We start from the raw sequence: 23958 nt of genomic DNA, 5'->3' as shown, positions 1-23958 counted from the left end.
TTAATTCTTTCTTTTTCTTTATATTATCTTTATTAATTTATTCTCTTTCTCTAAATTTCACTTCGTTTGCATCTCTTTCTCTATCTTTCCTGTTCCTTTCTTTCTTTCTTTCTTTCCCTCTTCCTTCAGCTGTTATCTTTTTCCCTTCCTTATTTTACCGACCCCCCTTTCTTCGTCTCTTCTCTCTCCTTTCCCCTTCCCCTTTTCACCCTCTCCGATCATTTCTTTCCCTTCCTACTTCTCGATGGCCGGACTTGTCCTTTAAGTTTATAGCATGTGCACATTTGGGCCATCGATTCGAGCCCGCAGACCGCGGCCATCGAGATCAATTAAAAAAAAGTAAATGAAGAAGGGGAATGGGAAAGGAGAGAGAAGAAATGAAAAAAAGGGGGTTAAAGAAGGAAGGGGAAAGGGATGAAAACTCGAGAGAAGGAAAAGAATTAGGAGTATAAAGAAAGGAACAGGAAAGATAGAGAAAGAGAAGCAAAAGAAAAAAAAATAATTAAAGGATGTTTAAAGATAAGAAAAAGAAAGAAGATTTAACGAAAAGAAATGGGGGGGGGGGGGGTGTTTTTATTATAAAAGAGAGGGCCTCTCGAGGACAGGGTTCCACTATGCCGGGCTCGATCCCCCGCTCGATCGTCCACATGCTAAACTTAAATCGGGGAATTCAACCCAAACAAAAACTTGGTTTTAAAGGGAAAAGAAAAATGAAACAAGTTGAAAGGTGATATAGTTTGAACAATATCGACAAACATTAAAGTTATGCTGTTTTTAAAGAGTTATCACTATACCCATGGAGACTTCAAATTAGTTGTCATAGTGATAAAACAAGGACTACTCCAGGCAAATCCAATACATAAAATGTCAATTTTTTTGAAAAGTTTTAGTGCAACTTATATTTTTCTTTCATGAGGACATAAAGTAATGTACTACCTGGGTTACATTTAGATTACTGCCCCATGCCGGGGAATGGGCACTTCGCTGAAAACCATAAATCCCTGATAATATACCGTGACTGCATGGGTCCACTGCGGGGGGGGGGGGGGGGCACATCAGGTCTGTGTCCCCCTATTGAGAACCATAATCAAAATTTGCAATGTAAATATGCATAATAAACAAGTGTGTCCCCCTTTGAAAGTAACTGCATACATTATATGTGGTTCATACACGAGTGAGGCCCTCAGCTAGCTTTTATTTTGCTTGCTAGCTTTTACTTGGACGAAATGACCTCAAATTTTGTGTGAAAACATTTATTTTTTGCTTGTCAATTTTACTCGGACGAAATGACCCCCAATTTGGGGTGAAAACCTTTTTTTTTGCCCCCCCCCCCCTGGATCCACCGTCCCCTGACTGGGCCTATGGAAAAGTTGCCTGAAAAGTTGTCCTTATGGCCCTAATATTAACTTGCCTCGGTCATAATTTACTTGCCCAGTTGCCCATTTGAAATCTACATAGTCTAGGGAATCTCTTCAAATAGCCATAACTTTCTTATTGCTTGTCTGATTTCTTTTAAACTTTCACCAATCCGCTTTTTTCATTAATTTCTTTCCTTTCTAAAACAACGTCTTAAAAATATGAACAAAGGCTGGATTCCCAGGACCACATTATGTAATTTTTATTCTACAGAGGGCGTTTTCAACAATCAAGATGGCGGAATTTGCGAATGTTACAGAATTGCAAAATGTAGAAATGGGGGAAGAGAAAGAGCTAGGCGCTACCTCCGAAGATTCGAGTGACGATAGTGATGATGAGGATGCCGATGACCAAGAGATTATTCAGCTCTTGGATGAGGTAAATCATTTTTATGAATTAAAGTGAGGAAAGTACAAAAGTGTCTGAACGTGTTGAGTGCGATTATGGCAATAATGCCTGGCATTGTCCCACATATTTCTTTTGATGTGACGTGACCTGGGGACGGATGGATGCTACCACCACTTGTTCATTGCAACCATCCTGCCTGTGGGGAATCTACAGGTAGGATATGGTATGCCAATGCTGTACACAGCACACACTTTAAACAAATCATTAAAATATCACTTTTGTGACCAAAAATACTAATTTCCATACAGTTGCAATTCATTTTTCATTAGTAACTTGGGAATAATTTTTGTATTCACCAGAACGCTCAAAAACTTGAATTTTGGGCATATTTTTGTTTACGCCCTCTATTGGCGGAAAGTAAAATTGCAAGAAAATTTTCATTTTTCAATCTCTATTTTCAATCTAGAAAAATGATTGAAAGAATTCAATTTACTTAAGAGCCTAGTTATATGAAGAATAGCTGTAATAGAAACTGACAGTGTCAAAAAATCAAGCATTTGTCCCCAAGAACAAGAAAAAATGAGCCAAACATTGCCAACCTGATTTCACCTCACAAGGAATACTAACAGAGAACAAGGTTATCATAACCTTGTTCATTGAAAGAGTGGTGGCAAGTTACAAAACGGAATAATGTGTTCATCGCTAGCACCGGCGCCTTTAGCGGGCGACATACATTTTGCTTATTACGTGACGTCATCCAGCCACTATCGCAAGCCAGTTTATGAATGAAAATATAGTAAGCATGCGCAGTAAGCATGCCTCCCAGTACCCCACACAGTATTCCATCAAAACAAGTCTGCAGTTCCCAAACTTTGAGACGGTGTGAATACACTTGATATACTCTGTGTTGTACGAACTCATTTAGTTTGATTTTAGAGGCTCTATATTCATTCTGTAACTAAAATCAGACATGCTTGCATTTAAATGATTTCATCGGCTAAAGCAAAAGTTAAAAATTACTTAAAAATGTGCTGTGCAGCTGTGTTCTGGATTGATTGAAAAATTGTCAAAATTTTCACCCCTCTGCAGTGAATGGTCAGTTTTGAATGATTTTCTTTATTTGTTTGATATTCCAGGTAAACAGCAACCCATATCAATACGATGCACATCTGAAATTGATCACAATACTGAGGCAAGCGGGAGAGCTGGAGAAGCTAAGAAAAGCAAGGCAGAATATGAGTGAGCTATTCCCTCTGACTGGAGGTGAGATTACTGCGCCACCAAGGGTCTGTTTTAAATAAGGAACCTCTGACAAAGATAACTATGCCATTGTGGTAACCACCATGGTAACGGGCCTAAGCAACCGATCAAAATCAAAGCTTCTATTGCAGCTTCCACAGTCCATGTCTGTGAAACGGACTGCCAAATGAAAAAAAAAAACTCACAAACAAAAAAAAACAAATCCATAGCAATACTATAGATCATTATATTTCTTGTCTTCAAATGTAATTTTTATTTTTTTTTATATTTGTATGTTTTATTGACATGAAGTCATGTAAATCTTAAAAGCTATAGTTTCAACAATTTTTTTCATGACATGAAGCTGGTGATGTTGATTTTAATGGTGGTGATGCTGGTGGTGATGATGATTATGATGATGGCGGTGGTAATAAAAATGAGACGTAGAATAATGATGAAAATTGATTATGATAATAGACAGTAGCGGACTGTGACCCGGAGGAGACAAAGCATTGGAGGGGCACTGTATTGTTTGTGAACAATGCTGTGCCCCCCAATGCTTTGACTCCTCCGGGTCACGGTCCGCCACTGATAATAGATATAGTTAATGATAATGAAGAATGATGATAATTTATGTATTAACAAATATGATGTAACAATTAAGGAAGATGGAATTAAAGTAATCAATCTAACCTAAAGATGGTGAAATGGGAAATGAAATAGGGAAATGACATGACTTTACTTTATTTATGAGTCCATTGATTTCTCAATTCAGAAAAGTGACCACCAAGTTTCATTTAGCAGTGGGTAAAACTACCTTTTCTTATCTACATTTTTTTTCAATTTCATTAGAACTGTGGATGCAGTGGATTCAAGATGAGCTTAAGCTCATGGAGAGTGGTGACGATAGACAAAAGGTCATGGAACTCTTTGACAGAGCTGTGAAGGACTATCTTGGTTGGTATACGCTTTACATGACCCTCTACCCCAAAACTGCCAATAAGTCAAGCAATTTAGAAAACACCCCCTCCCCCCAGTCAGATTATTGTGGCAGTTTCTCTTTTTTTTGAGGGGGGTTGAAATTTTTGTCTCGCCTGCATAGCAGAGCGAGACTATAGGCGCCGCTTTTCCGACGACGACGGCGGCGGCGGCGGCGTCAACATCAAATCTTAACCTAAGGTTAAGTTTTTGAAATGACATCATAACTTAGAAAGTATATGGACCTAGTTCATGAAACTTGGACATCAGGTTAATCAAGTATTACTGAACATCCTGCCTGAGTTTCAGGTCACATGACCAAGGTCAAAGGTCATTTAGGGTCAATGAACTTAGACCATGTTGGGAGAATTATTTTCAAAATCTTAACCGAAGGTTAAGTTTTTGAAATGACATCATAACTTAGAAAGTATATGGACCTAGTTCATGAAACTTGGGCATAAGGTCAATCAAGTATTAGTGAACATCCTGCTCGAGTTTCAGGTCATGTGACCAAGGTCAAAGGTCATTTAGGGTCAATGAACTGGTCAAGTTGGGGGTATTTGTTGAATTACTATCATAACTTTGAAAAATTTATGGATCTAGTTCATGAAACTTGGACATAAGGTTAATCAAGTATGAGTGAACATCCTGCCTGAGTTTCAGGTCACATGACCAAGGTCAAAGGTCATTTAGGGTCAATGAACTTTGGCCAAGTTGGGGGTATTTGTTGAATTACCATCATAACTTTGAAAATTTATGGATATAGTTCATGAAACTTGGACATTAGGTTAATCAAGTACCACTGAATATCTTGTGCGAGTTTCAGGTCACCTGACCTTGGTCAAAGGTCATTAAATGTCAATGAACTTTGGCCATGTTGGGGGTATTTGTTGAATTACCATCCTAACTCTGAAAGTTTATAGATCTAGTTCATAAAACTTGGGATATAAGAGTAATCAAGTATCACTGAACATCCCCTGTGAGTTTCAGGTCACAAAACTAAGGTCAAAGGTCAGTTAAGGTCAATAAACTTAGGCCATGTTGGGGTAATTGTTGAATTGCCATCATAACTTTGAAAGTTTATGGATAGAGTGAATGAAATGTGGACATGGGTGTAGTTGACAAGTCTTAAGTCACCGTTAAAAAATGTCATTTATGGTCAATGAACGTGGTATTATGTCATTATATGAATGGTGTTTTTGTGAATGATTATTTTATAGTAGTTTTCAAAGTTAGCACTGCTGCTATATTAAATCGCGTAATGCAGGCGAGACTGCCAGAGGCGTTCCACTTGTTTAATAAGAAAGTGGTAAGAGTCGCACTTGGATTCCAAGTTACATGTAAAAAAAAAATCAAATCAAGCTCAGGGTATGTACACTACTGGGTATTAATCAATGAGATTGCCCGGTAAATATGTGTACAGTGACACTCAAACTTGACTTAAAGGGATCATTGCACTTTGTGAGCAGCTGATTAAAAAATTCTTAAACTAAGATGAATCATGTGTATGAGTGCTTGTAGATATGATACTTTGAAACTTTTGGATTGGTACATGTATTTGTAAACTATAAGCCTTATGGTTAGCCCATTTCCAAGAACCAAAATGATTTTTTTTTTAATCAGAACAAAGTAGACTGTGAGATTGTAAAAAAAATGGTTAAAAAAAATATTAAGAGGACACCATTAACTCTTCCAAACTATTCTGCAGTAGATGACACAATCAAAGGAATTATATGTTTGGGTCTTTTCAGCTATAGATCTGTGGTTGGAGTATTGCCAGTTTTCTATCGGTGGCATCGGCTCTCCAGAAGGGATTGAGAACGCCCGAAGGGTCTTTGAGGAAGCCATCATGGCTGCGGGACTCCATGTTGCTCAAGGCAGTATGATCTGGGCCGTCTACAGAGAGTTTGAGAATGCCTTGCTATCAACACTTCAGGTGCAGATTGAAAAGTTCCTCCAGCATTCCTTGCTAACATATGTACCCAGCTTAATTTATTCATGAAATTTGAAGAAACAAATAGGCCTGAATACGAAATTGTTTGTCAAGGTACTGTTTGCAGTCTTCCTGGCAAATCTGCTGTGAAAAGAAATTACGCTATCAAAATTAATTTCCGTTGTGTTTTATTGTTTTATGAATTTCTTTTTATATTTCTTTCTTTGTTTTTTCAATGACGTAGGGATATACCTTTTATATTTAATTATATTTTTATAACAGCATGAAATTTGTGTACATTAATTTATGATAGCAAATATGTATATTCACTTGTGAATTTAGACTGAAAACACAATTTGAATTTATACACAAAATCATATTTTTCAGTCATTAATGGGCAACTTTACAACTACATACCAGAGTCACAATTTTTTTTGTTACGTAGTTATGCAAGATTTAAAAAAAGAATAAGTCAGGAAATTCTGTATGATAGAATCATAGTACACAGTTCGAGACACTACCATTTTGTGCATACCCAGTGTTGCCAACTGGTCAGTTTTTTAACTGTTGAATTTCTTATTTCCCTGAAAAACTGAATGTTCAGATTTTGGGATATTAACAATTATTAATATTATTATTGTTTTTTAAATATCCATTTCTGTATTTTGGTTGACCAAATCATAACACACCCAGATATGCAAAAGCTCCTTACCGTGACTCACTCGCCCCCAGTCGCTCCGCTCCCTCGCAATAATTGGTTCAGTTTTCTGCATTTCAAATGTTGACATGTCTGCATACCCTATATAATGATATCAAAGCTGTTACTGTTAATTTGATGAGATAATCTACAAATAATAATGTGACTCACCTTTAACCTTTTGCACAGCAACAATCATAATGTGTGGGATATGATTACATGCGTTCATTATTTCACTCTTCCCATAGCCCCAGCCTGGGTCCATCCCGACCGCTGAGCAGCAGAAGGAATTAACTCAGCAGATGAACAGAATGTCTGGTATCTTCAAAAGGCAGTTAGCGATTCCATTAATGGGTGAGCTAAACTCTGAATCTTGCTAAGAAATGAACTCAAAAGCTGAATGATGGATTTATTTCAAACATATTTTTAGTGAAATTGATTATAATTCTTAATTACTTGTTTAAGGGTGCAGAATTAAAATGGTAGAAAATGAATATAAACATGTACAGACAATACACTGACTGAGTATTATTCATTTTCCATCAACAATCAAATGGAAATAATAATATGAAATATGTACTTAAAAAAAACAAAAGAAAGTTCGAAATAATGAAAGAGCAACATGAGAAACAAACTTGAAAGAGTAACAGTAGTTATACATTTTCAATACTTACGTTGCAAAATTGACAGCTTTTTTAATATAGAAAATGCTGAGAGAATCTGATGAAATGGTACAGAACACACTTAAGTGACTTATATCTCCGGTAAAAAGATTGTAATAATCTAGTCAAAACTTGGAGGCATGCTTGTGTAGTGATTCTCACTCTCGCCTTGCAGGGTCTTGGGTTCAAATTCTAGTCAAGTTTGTTTCATTCAGCAAGAAATTTATCTCAATTGCGCAGCACTCAACCCAGGTGTAGTGCATGGATACCCAATAGACTTATTCTTTGAATGCTCTAGCACCTATGGTGGCTCAGCTCATGTATTAATCACAGTGGAGTATAGTAGCTTGACTTTAAAATGGACTTAATTTTTTTATGTGATTTAAGAGTGAAATGATGCCTAAATGGTTTCTTTCTGAAATTCAATTCTCAATAGATATGGAGCAAACATTCTGTGAGTATGACCAATGGATGTCAGATATAGGGGAAGAGATACCAAACACCGTGAAAGAGTCCTATCAGAAAGCTCTTGATCTACTAGACACCTATAGACCACTGGAAGACAGTCTTGTAAGACATTTCATTCATTTTAATCACTGTTTATTCCTCTTCCCCCTCCTTCTTCTGGTGTGCAATAAATGTTTAAACTTTAACAACATTAGAAAACGTTCTTTATGCCACAATCATGAAAGTTTACCTGTTTGGTAAGCTCTCGATTGCGAGGCTTTGTCAAATCTTCGTCAAAGCTGGTGTTGAATAACAACATTATTTATTTGGGACTAACCTCCTTTAGCATTTTGGTATTTTGTTACCAAATGTTTTGATGTGGGATGCATTGTTTCATGTCTATGTACCTGAAAATGAAATGCGGTAATTAATTCATTTCCATTCCATTCAACCTATTGAAATGCTCAGTGATTCTCTACCTGTTCCCTTCCCGTAACTCATTCAACTTGTATTGTTCTATCCCTTCCAGCTGACGGCCGAGGCTCCCAAACTAACCGAGTATCTGACTTACATAGAGCATGAGCTTAAGCAAGGAAATCCTGCCAGGATACAGTGCATCTATGAGAGAGCTTTAGTTGACAATTGCCTCAACATGTCCCTGTGGAAGGAATATACATCATATCTGGTAATTCACCTTCCATTACCATTTTCAACTCTTTTAGGGCCTTCTCCAGTGAAATATTTTTTTTGTGTTGTACAAACTATACATCCTGGGGCCCATTTCATAAAGAGTTACAACTGTTGTAACTTTGCAATAATGTCAACTACCATGGTAACCTTGATTTTGATTGGCTGCTGAGCCCTGTTGCCATTTTATTTCAGTTGTGTACACTACTTGATTTCAGTAACACTTGTAAAATCACAAAGACAAGCTTGGGATGTAATAATATTAATAGAAAAATCATATTAGTAAGGAGGTTCCTAAAGCAGACCTCTTTGCAGTGTTTTGGGGTTTTATCTTAGTTGGATAAAAAAAAAAGTTTGTGGAATTATGCCAATTTCAAGGCTATTTATTAGTGTGTTCTGTTTTGCTATGTTGTTGAAGGGTGAGAGTCTGAAGATCAGCTCGGTGGTATTGCCGGTCTATGAACGAGCAGTGCGGAACTGCCCCTGGTGCTTCCTACTCTGGCAAGGTTATCTCACAGCTCAAGAGAGACACAATGAACCCTTCACCTCAATACAGGGTGAGAATGATGAAAGTGATATTCATACACAATTTATTTAAAGGGGGGCTCCGGGCTGAAAATATTTATATCTGAATAGAGTAAAATTCACAGAGCAAAATGCTGAAAATTTCATCAAAATTGGATAACAAATAACAAAGTTATTGAATTTTAAAATTTATCAATATTTTGTGAAAATAGTTATAATCACTTTGTCGTGAGTATTCATTAGGTGGGCTGATGATGTCACATCCCCACTTTCCCTTTTCTTATGTTATTACATGAAATAATAACGTTTTCATTTTTTATACATTAGTACATGTATGTGTAAATGATGTGTTCCATTATGATGAAATAATTTGTGGCAATACATGTAAATAACTAATGTACTCAATCAGTTGTCAATCCATTGCTTTAGTTATTGGTAGAAAATTTTTGAATAAACCTAATTTTATATAATAAAATACAAAAGAACAAATGGGGATATGGCATCATCAGCCCACCTTGTGAATATTCATAAAGACAAGCCTAGAACTGTTTCACCGGAATAAAAAAATAATGCTAATCTATAAAATTCAATATCTTCATTATTTGTATTTTCAGCATTTTGCTCTGTGAATTTTACTCTATTTATTGAAATATAGATATCTCCAGCCCGGAGCATCCCTTTAATATGAATGGGAAGCAGGGAATTATTTTACTTCCTAAATTTGATCAGTGCTTTTGGTCATAGTTGTAAAGCTATCAACTCAGTTCTGTACAGATTTATTTTAAGACTTTTTGTGTAGCAGTCTTAAGCAAGATGTGGAGCCAATGGCGGTGCGATACCAGGAAAATTAATTCCCTGATTGGCAATACTATCACCTCTACTTTAGCATGGCTACCGTGATAAGGTTCTCGAGCATTCAAATCGACTCTTCAATCAGTTGTCCATTTATGTCGGCCTGGGGGAGAGAGGCGAATTTAGATTACTCTTTCATGATTATTCGACCATGTTTAGAGATAACGAAAGTCTTGGGAGAGCTGGAAATGATTATATAAGTTATGTTTTATTTAATACCCAGGATAATATGAAAATTCTCTTCCAGTGGCCCTTTTCAACATAAGTTATTACCCGTGCTAAAATTTCTGTGCTGAGCACCTACATGTAACAAGAAGTAGGAGATCCTATGCTTTTGTATGACTCATTGGATATTGAACCTACGACCTTCCAGTAATGAGGTGGATGCTCTACCACTGAGCCACGATTGCGTTCATTTGAATTCTTGTCATGATTTTTTTTCTTCAGAATATCATGAAAATAATGTGTCACTGCAGCAGATTTCCATTTTAAATTCCCTCACATTTGAAACGGCTAGAACGGTCAGACCAACAATTTAGGTGTAGTTCAATGCAGGCTTTTTATCGGTGTGCAGGGCGTTTGGACCTTCAGAAGAATTGAGTTGATTTGTGATCAAGTTTTGTTATTCCATCACTCCGCAGGAAGCACCGGTTCTGTGGTGCATTATAAACAACCTTTTCACAATCACTTTGTGACAGTTTCCTCCATTCAAGTACAACTGGGGCCTTTAACGCAAAGCTTAGCAATCAGCGCAGAACATTTTAACGATTGATTGCATTAACTTATATTATAAGTAAACGTGAAAAATCAAACGTACAATTAATCACTAACTTAATTTTATCTTTATCGCTTGTGTTGTTTCAGCTGTGTTTGAGAAGGCCTTGGTTGCAGGATTCTCAGGTGCATCTGACTACCTTCAGCTATGGCAGACCTATGTAAACTATCTGAGGAGAAGGATTCAGTGGGACCAAGGTAATGCAATCAATCAATTTGGAACAACATTCCACACAGTACAAAGTCATGTTCAACAGCATTGCACCCACTTGATCAATGAAGAAAGACATTTATGTACCATTTTTACGAGGCCGCCATCATTTTCAAGCTTAACCGCTCACGATGGCGGTCTCCTGCATTCGTTTAAACTGATATTTTCTTTTAATTGAATAATGCTTCTTGTTGATATTTATTTTTCATTGCTTTATTATGACTATTGCTTTATTGTTTTGTAAACTTAAATGTATCACCTTTGTAGATGTTATGTTGCATATTTACCTTGAATGCAGAAATAAAATAAAATCAATCAATCATATTACTGAAGACTTGTTTCACAAAGTTGCTTGTTAAGTTATCCATGGCTTTATAAATGACGGGAGAATTTATCAATATACCTGTTCGTTCTTGATATAGTTGTTGAATAAAGTACGTGTTATTAGTGAATTTAATTAATGATTTAATCTCAACAAGTGAATCATATTATCATCATCCAGATAATCATGATAGTAGACTGGAGAGTACAAATGTCTTGCCATGGGAAATTAGCAGGAAATAGTGAGGAAGATAATGTTGTTTTCATATCTTTTGTTTTTTCAAATGTTGATTGTGGATTTGTTTTTATTATAATTTCTATGATTTTTTGTGGATTTGTTTTTAGAGTATGAGGAAGACATGGAAATATTTAGGAAGACGATGGAGCGAGCAATCATCTACCAGGCAAAGTGTGAGTACACAAGTTATTATATGGATTCATTGATTTTAATTTGATGTGATGTGAATGAATGGGTATCGGACAATCTTTACTTCATAAATACACGTATATGACTTAGTTTAGATTTATTTCATTTAACATGACATGATTGATTCAAAATGATAAATGGATTTCAATTATTTTTTAGTAATATAAGCCTTTGTATTACTTGATATGTTATTGTTTCAGATTTTGACGCTGAAGGAGATCCCTCATCAAGTTTGCAGCGATACCTAGCTTTTGTTGAGGTAAAATAACTGCATTTAGAGATGTTGATGGTTTGCAGTAGAATCGCACTTTAAACTAATTTCACGCTGAAAATTGAATGATGTGCTTTTAAAGTATTTGTTTAAATGAATTTGAAATGATTTTGATTGAATTATTTTCTTTATGATGATGAAGGAATTTAAATTTAAAGCTTGAGTCTTTCAAGAGTATTTGTAGTGTAAAATGATAAATGGAAATAAATGAGAGCTATGATGCTTAATGGATCACGCATGAGTGCTTATTTAGGAGCATTTCATGAAATAGATAAACAGTGACTAACTAGCGATATAAGCTACTGAAATCATTGCATCTGAATGGCTCCGAGCAAATTTTTCAGTTAAAGTTACTGACACAATGCTGTATAAAGCACTCCCCTGGGGGTCGTTTCATGAAAGGACTTGTCGGACGTTTTATCCGACAAGTCCCATTTTATCCGACAATTACCATAGTAACAGTACCTCTCAGCCAATCAACATCAGAGAAAGATGTCAGATCTGACAACTTGTCGGATGAAAATGTTGATGAAACACTCCCCAGGTCTCCACTATTATTATAACACTCCACTCTGCTTTTCATCTGTTTACCCCTGAATATTAAAAGTAACTCCTCTCATTAAAAAAAATTAATCTGTCTTCCCACATCGCATATTAAATTATTTTTGTTAGGTAGATAAAAGAACAAAGCAATTTGATACAAGGGACAACTTCAATTTGAAAACGGTAATAATTTGGTACCATCAGGCCCTGCTAAAATGCAGGGTTACTTTAGCCCGCTTATTGTGGTGCGAGGAACTCTAGTCTAAAAGTAAACGGGTCGGTCAGGGAAAAGCATTAGCCAATCACAATCACTAAGCATTAGCCAATCACAGACATCGAGAGTTCATGTTAATCGTTCACTGTAAGGCAAAATCTTCAATATTCATGAGCTTTGGCGGTAGTTCATGGTCAAGGCTTCAACCCTGGATGAGCAAATATTATTGGGTTGAATTAATGAAAGTCCAGAATCTGTACTCTGAAAAGCATCTCAGTAAAACTTATTTTTTTTTACAGGGGGATGCTTTTCACAACTTAGTGTCTAAATCTGTAACATTTGATAAGCGTTTAATAATATTTCAATGAATGTTGATTTTCCAGGTCTCATTTTGTCTCGCCTGCATAGCAGAGCGAGACTATAGGCGCCGCTTTTCCGACGGCGGCGGTGCGTCAACATTGATATCTTATTCCTACGATTAAGTTTTTGAAATGACATCATAACTTTATGGACCTAGTTCATGAAACCTTGGACCTAAGGGTAGTCTTGAATCTTGAAGAAGTACTCTCCCAAAAGCGTACACGCTGTCCTGGAGAGGGTTGTGCTGTGTCAGGTGCTGCCAGTGCTTCAGGTGATGTGGTGATCCTGTGGTGGTATTCTTGGTGCACTATATACAGTGTGCTAGGTGTGTGTGTGTGTGTGTGCAGTGTCTGGATTATGGGTCTATTTTAGCTCAAAAAATCATCTTTAGATGTGTGCAATTTCCATCAAAATTTGGATCATCAGTATTTTCATGGTGCAACTTTAGTATTTCTGCTGCTACACATTGATTTTTGATGGATTTACACAAGATTAAGCTGGATTTTTAATGGACTTTTTACCATCTCTAGACTACAGAAGCAAAGCAAGCTCCCTGACTTCAGTCCCATCTACTGTATTTTGAGTAGAGTTGACAATCAAGCAGCAAATGACACTTGTAGTTGTACTTTCTTCCTTCTTCAGCTGCTGCTACTAAAGCATTTTCATCCAAGCAAGTATCAATCTGCTCAGGCAGTTGTGATTAGTTTGTATGCTGAATTTTGAGACCATTTTTGTCTCACCTGCATAGCAGAGTGAGACTATAGGCGCCGCTTTTCCGACGGCGGCGGCGACGGCGACGGCGACGGCGGCGGCGGCGGCGACGGCGGCGTCAACACCAAATCTTAACCTGAGGTTAAGTTTTTGAAATGACAGCATAACTTAGAAAATATATGGACCTAGTTCATGAAACTTATACATAAGGTTAATCAAGTATCACTAAACATCCTGCATGAGTTTCACATCACATGACCAAGGTCAAAGGTCATTTAGGGTCAATGAACTTTGGCCGAATTGGGGGTATCTGTTGAATTACCATCATAACTTTGAAAGTTTATGGATCTGATTCATGAAACTTGGACATAATAGTAATCAAGTATTACTGAATATCCTGTGCAAGTTTCAGGTCACATGATCAAGGTCAAAGGTCATTTAGGGTCAATGAACTTTGGCCAAATTGGGGTATTTGTTGAATTACAGCCATAAATTTGAAAGTGTGTTAGTCTAGTTCATAAAACTTGGACATAATAGTAATCAAGTATCACTGAACATCCTGTGCGAGTTTCAGGTCACATGATCAAGGTCAAAGGTCATGTAAGGTCAAAGAACTTTGGCCACGTTGGGGGTATTTGTTGAATTGCCATCATATCTCTATAAGTGTATTGGTCTAGTTCATAAAACGTGGAAATAAGAGTAACCAAGTATCACTGAACATCTTGTGCGAGTTATAGTAGTTTTCAAAATCAGCACTGCTGCTATATTGAATCGCGTGATGCAGGTGAGACGGCCAGAGGCATTCCACTTGTTTATCTTACTGCTGGATTAAGTTGTGAATAGTGTGTAACTGTTATCATTTACAAGATCATTGTAGACTCACTGTAGCCCTGAGACTGAAGTCTGTGATTGAGTTATCCATTGTAGGCCTATGTGGTTCCTGATAAGCTTGGCCACAAAAACAAAACAAAAATGGCTAGATCTGTAGCTGGCAAGATTATTTGCCTTACTTTGCTTATGACAATCTTAAATATGATATATTCTGAGAATTGTGTCCCTAGATCTACAAGGACATTGCTATCTGCAAGGCTGAAATATACCCATAGCCACAGGTCACCATCCAGCAAGCTTTCTTTAGGGCATGCCCAAATAGGATTTACCAATAATCTGCCAACTGATCTTGAGGTCTTAACAAACTCTCTCCATCACCTTCGAGTGCAAAGGAAGGGCAACATTCACATGCTTAGTTCCACATGTCGATGTAAAACTCTCGTAGCCGCTTATCTAACCCTGCTACTCTTAACAAATGCATCAGACATTGAACTCAACCCAGGTCCTGCCAGCAAGTATCCTTGTCAGATTTGCACCTACCCGGTAACATGGCAACAGCGAGGCGTTGCATGTGATGACTGTAACCAGTGGTACCATGTAGAATGCATGCACATGTCAACACCAGTTTATGAAGCTCTCGCTAATTCAAGTGTATCTTGGCAATGCATTTCTTGTGGAATGCCCCAGTTTTCTAGCAGTTTGTTCAACTCTTTCATCGTTGACACCAGCAATACCTTCTCCACACTGTCATCGTCCTACTCTGATGATAATGCAACAGCGCCATCTAGTCCTGGACCGCCGATAGCATCTTCTTCTCCATCCCGCCAGTCTAATAGAAGAAGGCACCCAGTCACGGAAAGAAAGATGAAGATTTTAACTGTCAACTTTCAGAGTGCACGAAACAAAAAGGAAGAGATCGGAAATCTAATAGATTCTTCTGTTCCGGATATTATCCTGGGCACTGAGACCTGGCTCAACAGCAACATCCATAGTGCTGAATTGTTCCCTCCAGAGTATGAAGTGATACGGAAGGATCGTTTTGACGGATATGGTGGTGTTCTCATAGCACTTAAAAAGGACATCATCTTTGAACAACTACCAGATGATCCTAATCTTGATGTTGAAGCAATCTTCATCAAAGTAAGCCTTCCAAAGAATAACTTCCTTATCATAGGTGCTTTGTATAGACCTCCTAGTTCTGTCAACTATATGGAGAATCTCTGTCAATCTATAGAAGAAACTCACAATCAGCACCAAAGCTCTGTCATCTGGATGGGTGGGGACCTGAATCTACCGGACATCGACTGGGATACAGAGTCGTCATCAGGTAACCAGTATCCTATGCCAATCAAGCAAAGGTTCTTGACGATGATCCATAATTGTGATCTACAACAGATGGTATCCTTTCCTACTAGGTTGAACAGCTGTCTTGACATTTTCCTGTCAAATAGGCCCACTCTTCTTAGCAGGTGTACTGCCCTTCCAGGAATAAGTGACCATGATATCGTGCTAGTGGAATCCTCTGTTGTAGCGCGCAGGAAAAGACCGGTGAAGAGGAAAGTATTCCTTTGGAAGCATGCTGACATAGAGGCCCTCCGAGAAGACTGTCTTGCCTTTCAACATTCCTTTACAGAGCAATTTGATAGGACGAGTCCTGTGCAAGTCATGTGGGACAGCATCAAGTCTACCCTCTTACGTCTCATGGAAAAGCATGTACCATCTAAGATGACATCAACAAGATACAATCAACCTTGGATCACTCGTTCATTGAAGCAGTTGACCCGTAGGAAGAAGCGATGCTTCGACAGAGCTAAGGCAAGCAACAACCCTGGGGATTATAACAAGTACTTGGCTGTAAAGAAACAGACAAAGAAAGCATGTAAAGCCGCTTACTTCAGCCCAGATTCAACGACCAATCCTAAACGATTCTGGAGTTACATTAACAGCAAAAGATGTGACTCATCTGGGGTAGCTTCGCTGAAGTCAAGCGATGGATTTACATACTCGGATAGTGCTTCAAAATGTAACATCCTGAATAGACAGTTCTCATCTGTCTTTACTAGAAATGAAGACATGACTAACATGAAGGACATGGGAAGTTCTCCCTATCCCTGTATGGAACCCATCACCATACAATCCGATGGTGTGCAGAAAATTCTGTCTGGTCTACAAATCCATAAAGCCACTGGGCCCGATGAACTGTCTTCACGGCTATTGAAAAACCTGGACCGCGAACTCGCACCTGTTCTGACAGTCCTATTTCAAGCTTCCCTTGACCAAGGAGTTGTTCCAGCTGACTGGAAGAATGCAAACATTGCCCCTGTCTTAAAAAAGGGTGAACGATGTAAGCCAGAGAACTACAGACCGATCTCATTAACATCAATGACATGCAAATTTCTGGAACACATTGTCCACAGCAATATTATGGACCATCTTGAAGACCATGACATACTCTCTGATGCTCAGCATGGTTTCCGTAAAAAACGATCCTGTGTCTCACAACTTGCTCTTGCGGTCCAAGACCTTGCGAAGGGTATAGACAACAGAGAACAGATCGATGTCATCCTGCTAGATCTTGCCAAGGCCTTTGACAAGGTGCCACATGGGAGACTTCTTCATAAGCTCGATTTTTATGGTATACGGAACTCTACCCATGAATGGATAGCCGACTTTCTTGACAGTCGCACGCAACAAGTACTCCTTGAAGGAACCATCTCTACCAAGACCCAAGTGACATCGGGAGTTCCGCAGGGTAGTGTCGTCGGTCCGATGTTGTTTCTGATATTTATCAACGACCTACCAGAGTACCTGTCTAATGACACCACTGTTAGGCTTTTCGCAGATGACTGCCTAGTCTATCGCAAGATAAGGTCAGAGGAAGACTGTGCTCAACTGCAGGAAGACATCAAGTCCTTGGAGCAATGGGAGGCTGACTGGCTGATGGAGTTCAACCCCAAGAAATGCCAAGTCCTCCATGTAACCAACAAACGGAAGCCTATCATATTGCCATACATCCTTCATGGTTACACCTTGGACAAAGGAGACACAGCAAAATATCTTGGAATCTACCTCCATCAAAAGCTCAGCTGGAATCATCACATCAGTCAGGTAGCAAAAAAGGCTAATTCCACCAGGGCTTTTCTTCAAAGGAACATTAGATCATGTCCTCGCAAAGTCAAGGTGCTCTGCTACCTCACTCTACTTAGACCAGTCATGGAATATGGAAGCATCATCTGGGATCCTTTCACTCAAGCTAACATCATGAGGCTTGAAATGATACAGAGAAGGTATGCTCGCTTTGTTTGCAATGACCACCGCAGAACAAGCAGTGTCACCTCCATGCTCCAACAACTGCAATGGCCATCCCTGCAAGAAAGGAGAGCCCAGGCAAAGGTTGCGATGATGTTCTGCATTAAGAACTCGTTAATATCCGTCCCCGAGGCGTCTCTGATCCCATCTCTCCATTCCTCACAAAGAGGTCATAACCAGAAATTACAAGTACCATTTGCTAGGACACAGACACTGCAAAAAAGCTACTTTCCTGACGCAACCAGGCTATGGAACGCTCTTCCACAGGTCGCCGTCTCATGTACCTCTCTTCCAAGTTTCAAAAGGGAGGTACAGAAAATCCAGCTCCGTTAACTTTCTACGGATGTCTTTTTAGCTGCACACTCTTGAGTTTATTTTAGACCCCTCATTTGAGACACTGTACATACATTGCACCTGCACAACAGTACGACAATACGCCAGACGGTGGCCTGTACTTATAGAGAAGAAGAAGAAGAAGAAGGTGCAGTGTGCGGATGGTGCGTGTGTGTCCCTCTTACAGCATCTTAAGGGGAGGGGGAGGCAACATTTGCTGAATGATGGGCAATGTTGCTCCCCGGAAGCCAGCTATAGAGGTCGAAGTTACAGCAGCGTTTGGGAGAGTATTCCAAATACGGATGGTTCTTGGGAACATACTGTACATGTAGCAGTTCACTCTACAAAAAGGCTGGGTGTACTTGAGCTGATGTCCAGTGTGTTGTGAACGTTGTGGACGAGAACTGCTGCTTAACTTAATCTGATGTGGCATGTTGATGTAAACATAATTGTGATGAATTTTGTAGAACATCTCACATTGGCTAAGAAGGCGTCTGTGTTGGAGAGTATCCCAGTGAAGAGTTGACAACATCGATAGTCAAGTATTACTGTACATGATCAAAGATCATTCAAGGTCAATGAACTTTGGCCGTGTTGGGGGTATTTGTTGAATTGGCATCATAACTTAGAAACTTTATGGATCTAGTTCATGAAACATACACAAGGGTAATCAAGTATGAATGATAGTTTTGCACAAGACTGGGATCACATGATCATTGTCAAAGGTCATTTTGGGTCAATGGAAATAGTATTTTATTATAATTTGAATGTTTTCTTTTGTGAATAATTATTCAATAGCTGTTTTCAAAGTCGGCACTGCTGCTATATCAGACCTGCCAACCAGTACGTTTTAACCGTATTTAGTACGTTTTTGCAACCAAAATACGGCAGTACGTTTTTTTTTTATTTTATTTTTTACTAAATCGTAATTTATTGAGAAAAATAATCTCTATATGTCTCTATTTCATAAAACGTACACAAATATGGTTATTAGATCATTGTAATTTCAGGTAACTTATTTTTTCTTCAATCATTTTGTTAAAACCAGGGTGAAGATATACACATGTTTTAATGTTTTGTTTTTTTTATCTGCAAGAACAGTGCGCATTTTAGCTTGCATGCAGCTTGAGCACCGCGATGAGCGAGTGCGCCAAGCATTTTATTATGAAATACACTTTTTTGGGGAAAAATACATTTTTTTCTATCACAGAATACAGTTTTTCATTCCCAGAGGTTGGGAGGTCTGCTATATCACATCGCGTAATGCAGGTGAGACTGCCAGAGCCGTTCCACTTGTTTAGTTTTCAGGGCTCATTTGGGCATATTGGGGGCAAAATCGTCCCGAGCCCCCCATGTAATTTTGTGCCTGTTCTTTCATCTCTTTTTCCATTTCCCTGTTGTTTGCTATTTTAGGCTAAATACTGCCAGAATGTGACGAGAATGCGAGAACTCTGGAATGACATCATGTCTATGGGTCATGCTAACCAAGCTCAGATGTGGCTACAATATGTCAATCTAGAAAGGTAGGCATTACCAAGGTATATTTGAGGAAACTGAGGGGAGAGGGGATTTCTGAGCATTATCTTTGCGCTTCACCATTTAAGAAAATTTAAGGAGAAAATAAGGTCTCTTCTTTATAATTTTTGCGTTTCGCTTGTCGTGACAAACCGTGATTCCTTTTTTTTAAAGACAATGTAAGATGCTGTGTTCAATATACTTTGATATTCATATATGATTACCGGTACTGAAACCTGTTCATTTTAGTGTTATCAACCTTGGTCTTCACAAACAGCTTCTAATGCCCAGTTTCATTCTTGTTTATATGACACCTAGATAGATCCTTGTCATTTGATTGGTTGTTTGATATCGTTCATTCAGCCCATTTTACAATGACGTCATCATCCGTGCAATTTTGGATCCAAACGATTTTGTCCATTGCACGCGCGCACCGAGCTAGACTGCTGCAGGCACTACTTGTGTTTGCAGTGTACATGTCGTAATGACGTAACAATCAACAGACCAAATTCGCACTGCAAGAGCATGTTTTGCATCAAAATTTATAAATTTCATATGAAAAAAATAATAAATTTTTAGGTGTCATGTAAACCAAATAATGATTTTTTTTTCATTCGTGCAATGGACAGAATACTTCATTCGGTGAAAGATGAAATGTATGATCCATTCAACTCGGCGGATCATTTCATCTCTCACCTCATGAAGTATTCTGTCCATTGCACTCATAAACATTCATTATTTGTATAATAATCCATTCATAGACGCTTTGGCGATACCAAACATGTGAGGAAAACATTTCACCGTGCAATTCACTCGGTCAGTGACTGGCCCGAGACGGTCTTTGAAGCATTCCTGAACTTTGAGAGAGAGGAGGGGACACTGGAAACTTGGTGTTCGGCGGTGAAGAGGGTTGAAACGCAGATGAAACGAGTCACAGAACAGAGAAATAGGGTAGGTACAATCTACTAGAAATAAAGATGAAGGGCTCATTGTTTCACATGCAGTACTTTGAAGATTCAGTTAAAGTCGGTCTGTCTTGAACTTTCATTTGATGTAGATTAATCTTGGATAACACACTGACCTTATGAAAAGGAGCGTACATCCTTGTTACATAACCGCATGCATTTTATTTGGGACTTGGCCAGTTGTGCTCTACAAGGCCTTGCTCAAACATCAAATTGGACCACAGGCATTTTTCTCTGATTTGATAAATTATAGAATAGGGATGGTGAGACAACAATTTTAGACAAGGAAAAGCGCTTACGAATGACCTACTAGTATTTGATTCCACTTTTTTATATCGAGAACCTTGTTAACAGGTAGCAACTGTAATTGGGTTCCGGTATCAAATTCCTAATGAAAAGTGAAGCGAGACATTCTGTACTTTTTGCCATGAGATTAAAATGACTTTAACTGTTCTTGTGACAATCTAGGTTGTTAAAGGTCGGTTTTGTTTTGTTCAGGGCTGTAGTAAGCAGATCAACAGGTTGACATTTCATTAATGCCCTACTCACCGAGGGTTTTTTTTTGCTTCTGTTTGACCCTTTATTTGATATCTCAATAACTTAAAACCTGTTTGATAGGTAAAAGATCATTCGTGGTTCATGTATGCATATAGTAGGGAGACCTTGATCTGATTATTTATTATTTGGGTAATCAAACGCAACTCTAAAAATCATGCGAAACTTCATTTTCAACCAATCAATAGCACGCATTTTTGACTTGTGATTGATTTTTTTACTTGCGTTTAAACAGAACTCTTTCTACAATGGACCCCAGTAAATTGACGAAATTTCTAGTGGAGTATGAAATGTTTAAATATATTATTGAAATGCATAATGATAATTCTACATTTAGGCTGCAGAACAAGAAGCATCATGGACAAGGCAAGCAGAGGAGAGAGCAACGGAGAACAGGAGTCGGCAAAGAAATGAGAAGAAAGGAGGAAAGAGGTCGTTCGATGAACCAGGAACTAATAAACAATCACACAAGAAACAGGTAATACATGAAATATGATTAGGATAATTGGTTTGTATTTTTTTAAGGTCAAGTACACCTCAACAACAAAATGATTAGAATATACAGAGAAAAATCAAATAAGCGCAACACTGAAATTTTCATCAAAGTCAGGTGTAAGATTAAAAGCTTTTGATAGTTCATAGTATTTCAATACTGTCATAAACAATTCTTTACACAATGCTTGCATTATGAAAACATGGGTGCCAGTTATATCACACTCTCACTATGTCATATATATATTTTTTTATTATTGGAAATATGAAAAAAAAAATTATGCCAATGTAATCAGTAACACCTGAAAATTATAAAGCCAATCAATTCAATTTCCTATTGCTCATGAAAGAAAATAATACTTCACCATATGTTACTTCTAAAGATGCTTGGTAGAAAATGATTGAACATCACTTTTCTCAAAATCACTGTTGTTTTAAATAAAGACTGTTTGTTTGTCAACCATTTGAATCAGAGACAGATACGTGTTACTTATGTATTATAATGTTCAATTTCCATTTCCGTCCATTGTCATCCAACAGAAGAGGAATCCCGTGCCAGATTCCAATCCTAGACCTGAATCCAGAGTAGATGGAGGGACAGGACCATCAACTTCATCACCCTCAGCACCTGTGTTTAAAGTTCCACAACTGCCAGCACCTAGACTTGAGCCAAACGATGAAGGTGCAAAATGTGAGTTCATGTAACCTTCCTCCTAGTAATTGTTTTTTTATTATTGAGTAAATTTAGCACACACACTTTTTGTCATGATCTGTTATCTGTCGTCAACCTTACTGTATAAACATGAAAATGTGAATATGGTACAGTACATTGTTGAGTGTTATTATACAAGGCATATTTTTACTTGCTTGAGTGTTCAGAAATATTTTTGACAAAGAAGTGGTGAATAACACCCAATTCTTTTCTGAAAAATTGCTTCTACTTAAGCAGTTATTTTACTTGCTAAAGGTCAACTTGTTCTGAATTAACGCCATCAGATTTGTTAAAAACACTTGTTAATACTCCTCACATAGACTTAATTATTGATTATCGAAGTCAGTCTGTCTTGAAATTTCATGGGAAATAGATAACAAATCTTGTTTTTTTTTTCTTATTCTTTCACCCTCACTGCTCTCACTGATTTCTTCTATGTTATATATAACTTTTAAAGTTTAGGATGTGTTTCATCAAGATCAATAAATATCCAAATTCATTTTGGGGGACTTATTGTTGGTTTGGGGGTGACAGGGTCACATATCATATAAACAGACCTTCATATATCCTTATGCAGCAGTTTCTGACAGAGTGAAGGATATTGATATGGAGGATATCCCAGAAGAGAAGGGCCTCCTTGACCAATCAGTGGAATTCCAAATGCATATGAATCCCAAGAAGAAGAAACCTGAGCGTGATGGCAACAACGACCGCCGGACGATCTTTGTCAAGAATCTAGACTATAATCTCACTGAAGAGAGGATTAGGAATGTCTTTTCAGAGGTAAGGATCAAGTCAAGTATCTTTTATTTTGCTGTTTCTCTACTCGTTATTAAGTCAATCTGTCTTGGGAAGTAGATGAAAATTTGTGCGTCATATACTTCATGTGCTCAAGTTGCACCGTTATTGTGAGATCACTCTTCTGCTTGAATCCTGATAGACTGGTAGACAACAGTGCGCAACACATGCATTAAACACTGTGCTTCTCTTTCAGTTTCAAAGTGATTACAAACCTCATTTAAATGCTAAAGTTTTCCTAAAAACCTTGCTTTCAGTTCTATTGACTAACTTGTCCTTCCCTGAGCTTGCATGGAATCATCGTTCAGTTCTGTAATTTTCTAAATTTTTTAAATCCTTACTCGCGACCTTTGCTATTTCGTATGACATATATGGGCAGTTCCATAAAATTATCAACCTTTTCGTACATCTGACCCCCATTTTTCTCAAGTTTTACTTCACTTCATAAACTGACCAAGTGATGGTTCTTTGAGAACATTACAGACTGTCAAAAGAACAAGAAATCAGAGACAGATAATTTACTGAACGGGCGCACATATTTTATGGAATTGCCATATGAAAAAGTGGTTGACTTGCACAGCTCTCATGATGATGAATATCAGTGGCGGATGCATTATGAAAAGCATGGATTTGGTTACTTATCGAGAGCAATGGATATCAGTATGATATAGCTGCATCTTCGGGGCTCAGTCCACCCTCAATATAATATAGATTGCTCTAGATCAGTCCCAAATTGTCTAGACCATTCATTTAATCTCAGTTTCTCCAGTGTTCTCTGGACATTAAAGGACAAGTCCACTCCAACAAAAAGTTGATTTGAATGAAAAGAAAA

At 37.9% G+C, this 23958-nt stretch overlaps 1 protein-coding gene across 2 annotated transcripts in view; it reads left to right on the top strand.

The window, feature by feature from the left end:
* The first annotated feature begins 1626 nt into the window (after positions 1 to 1626).
* Positions 1627 to 23958, top strand: part of LOC129254353 (squamous cell carcinoma antigen recognized by T-cells 3-like) — a 39425-nt gene continuing 17093 nt past the window's right edge. Inside the window, exons 1-16 of one of the 2 annotated variants that reach the window (XM_054892813.2) lie at positions 1627 to 1794; positions 2901 to 3027; positions 3856 to 3960; positions 5733 to 5917; positions 6860 to 6965; positions 7710 to 7843; positions 8250 to 8405; positions 8826 to 8964; positions 10649 to 10756; positions 11436 to 11501; positions 11718 to 11776; positions 19503 to 19612; positions 20366 to 20555; positions 21462 to 21602; positions 22157 to 22307; positions 22909 to 23111. In XM_054892813.2, coding sequence (XP_054748788.2) covers positions 1651 to 1794; positions 2901 to 3027; positions 3856 to 3960; positions 5733 to 5917; positions 6860 to 6965; positions 7710 to 7843; positions 8250 to 8405; positions 8826 to 8964; positions 10649 to 10756; positions 11436 to 11501; positions 11718 to 11776; positions 19503 to 19612; positions 20366 to 20555; positions 21462 to 21602; positions 22157 to 22307; positions 22909 to 23111 — 2124 coding nt within the window. In that variant the 5' untranslated portion in view covers positions 1627 to 1650. Of the gene's footprint in view, positions 1795 to 2900; positions 3028 to 3855; positions 3961 to 5732; positions 5918 to 6859; positions 6966 to 7709; positions 7844 to 8249; positions 8406 to 8825; positions 8965 to 10648; positions 10757 to 11435; positions 11502 to 11717; positions 11777 to 19502; positions 19613 to 20365; positions 20556 to 21461; positions 21603 to 22156; positions 22308 to 22905; positions 23112 to 23958 lie in introns of both variants that reach the window. The other variant, XM_064115549.1, reaches the window with a different exon arrangement.

This window comes from Lytechinus pictus, chromosome 2, assembly GCF_037042905.1.
Source record: "Lytechinus pictus isolate F3 Inbred chromosome 2, Lp3.0, whole genome shotgun sequence".
Lineage (NCBI taxonomy): Eukaryota > Metazoa > Echinodermata > Echinoidea > Temnopleuroida > Toxopneustidae > Lytechinus > Lytechinus pictus.
This window is presented reverse-complemented; position numbering and strand designations above follow the sequence as displayed.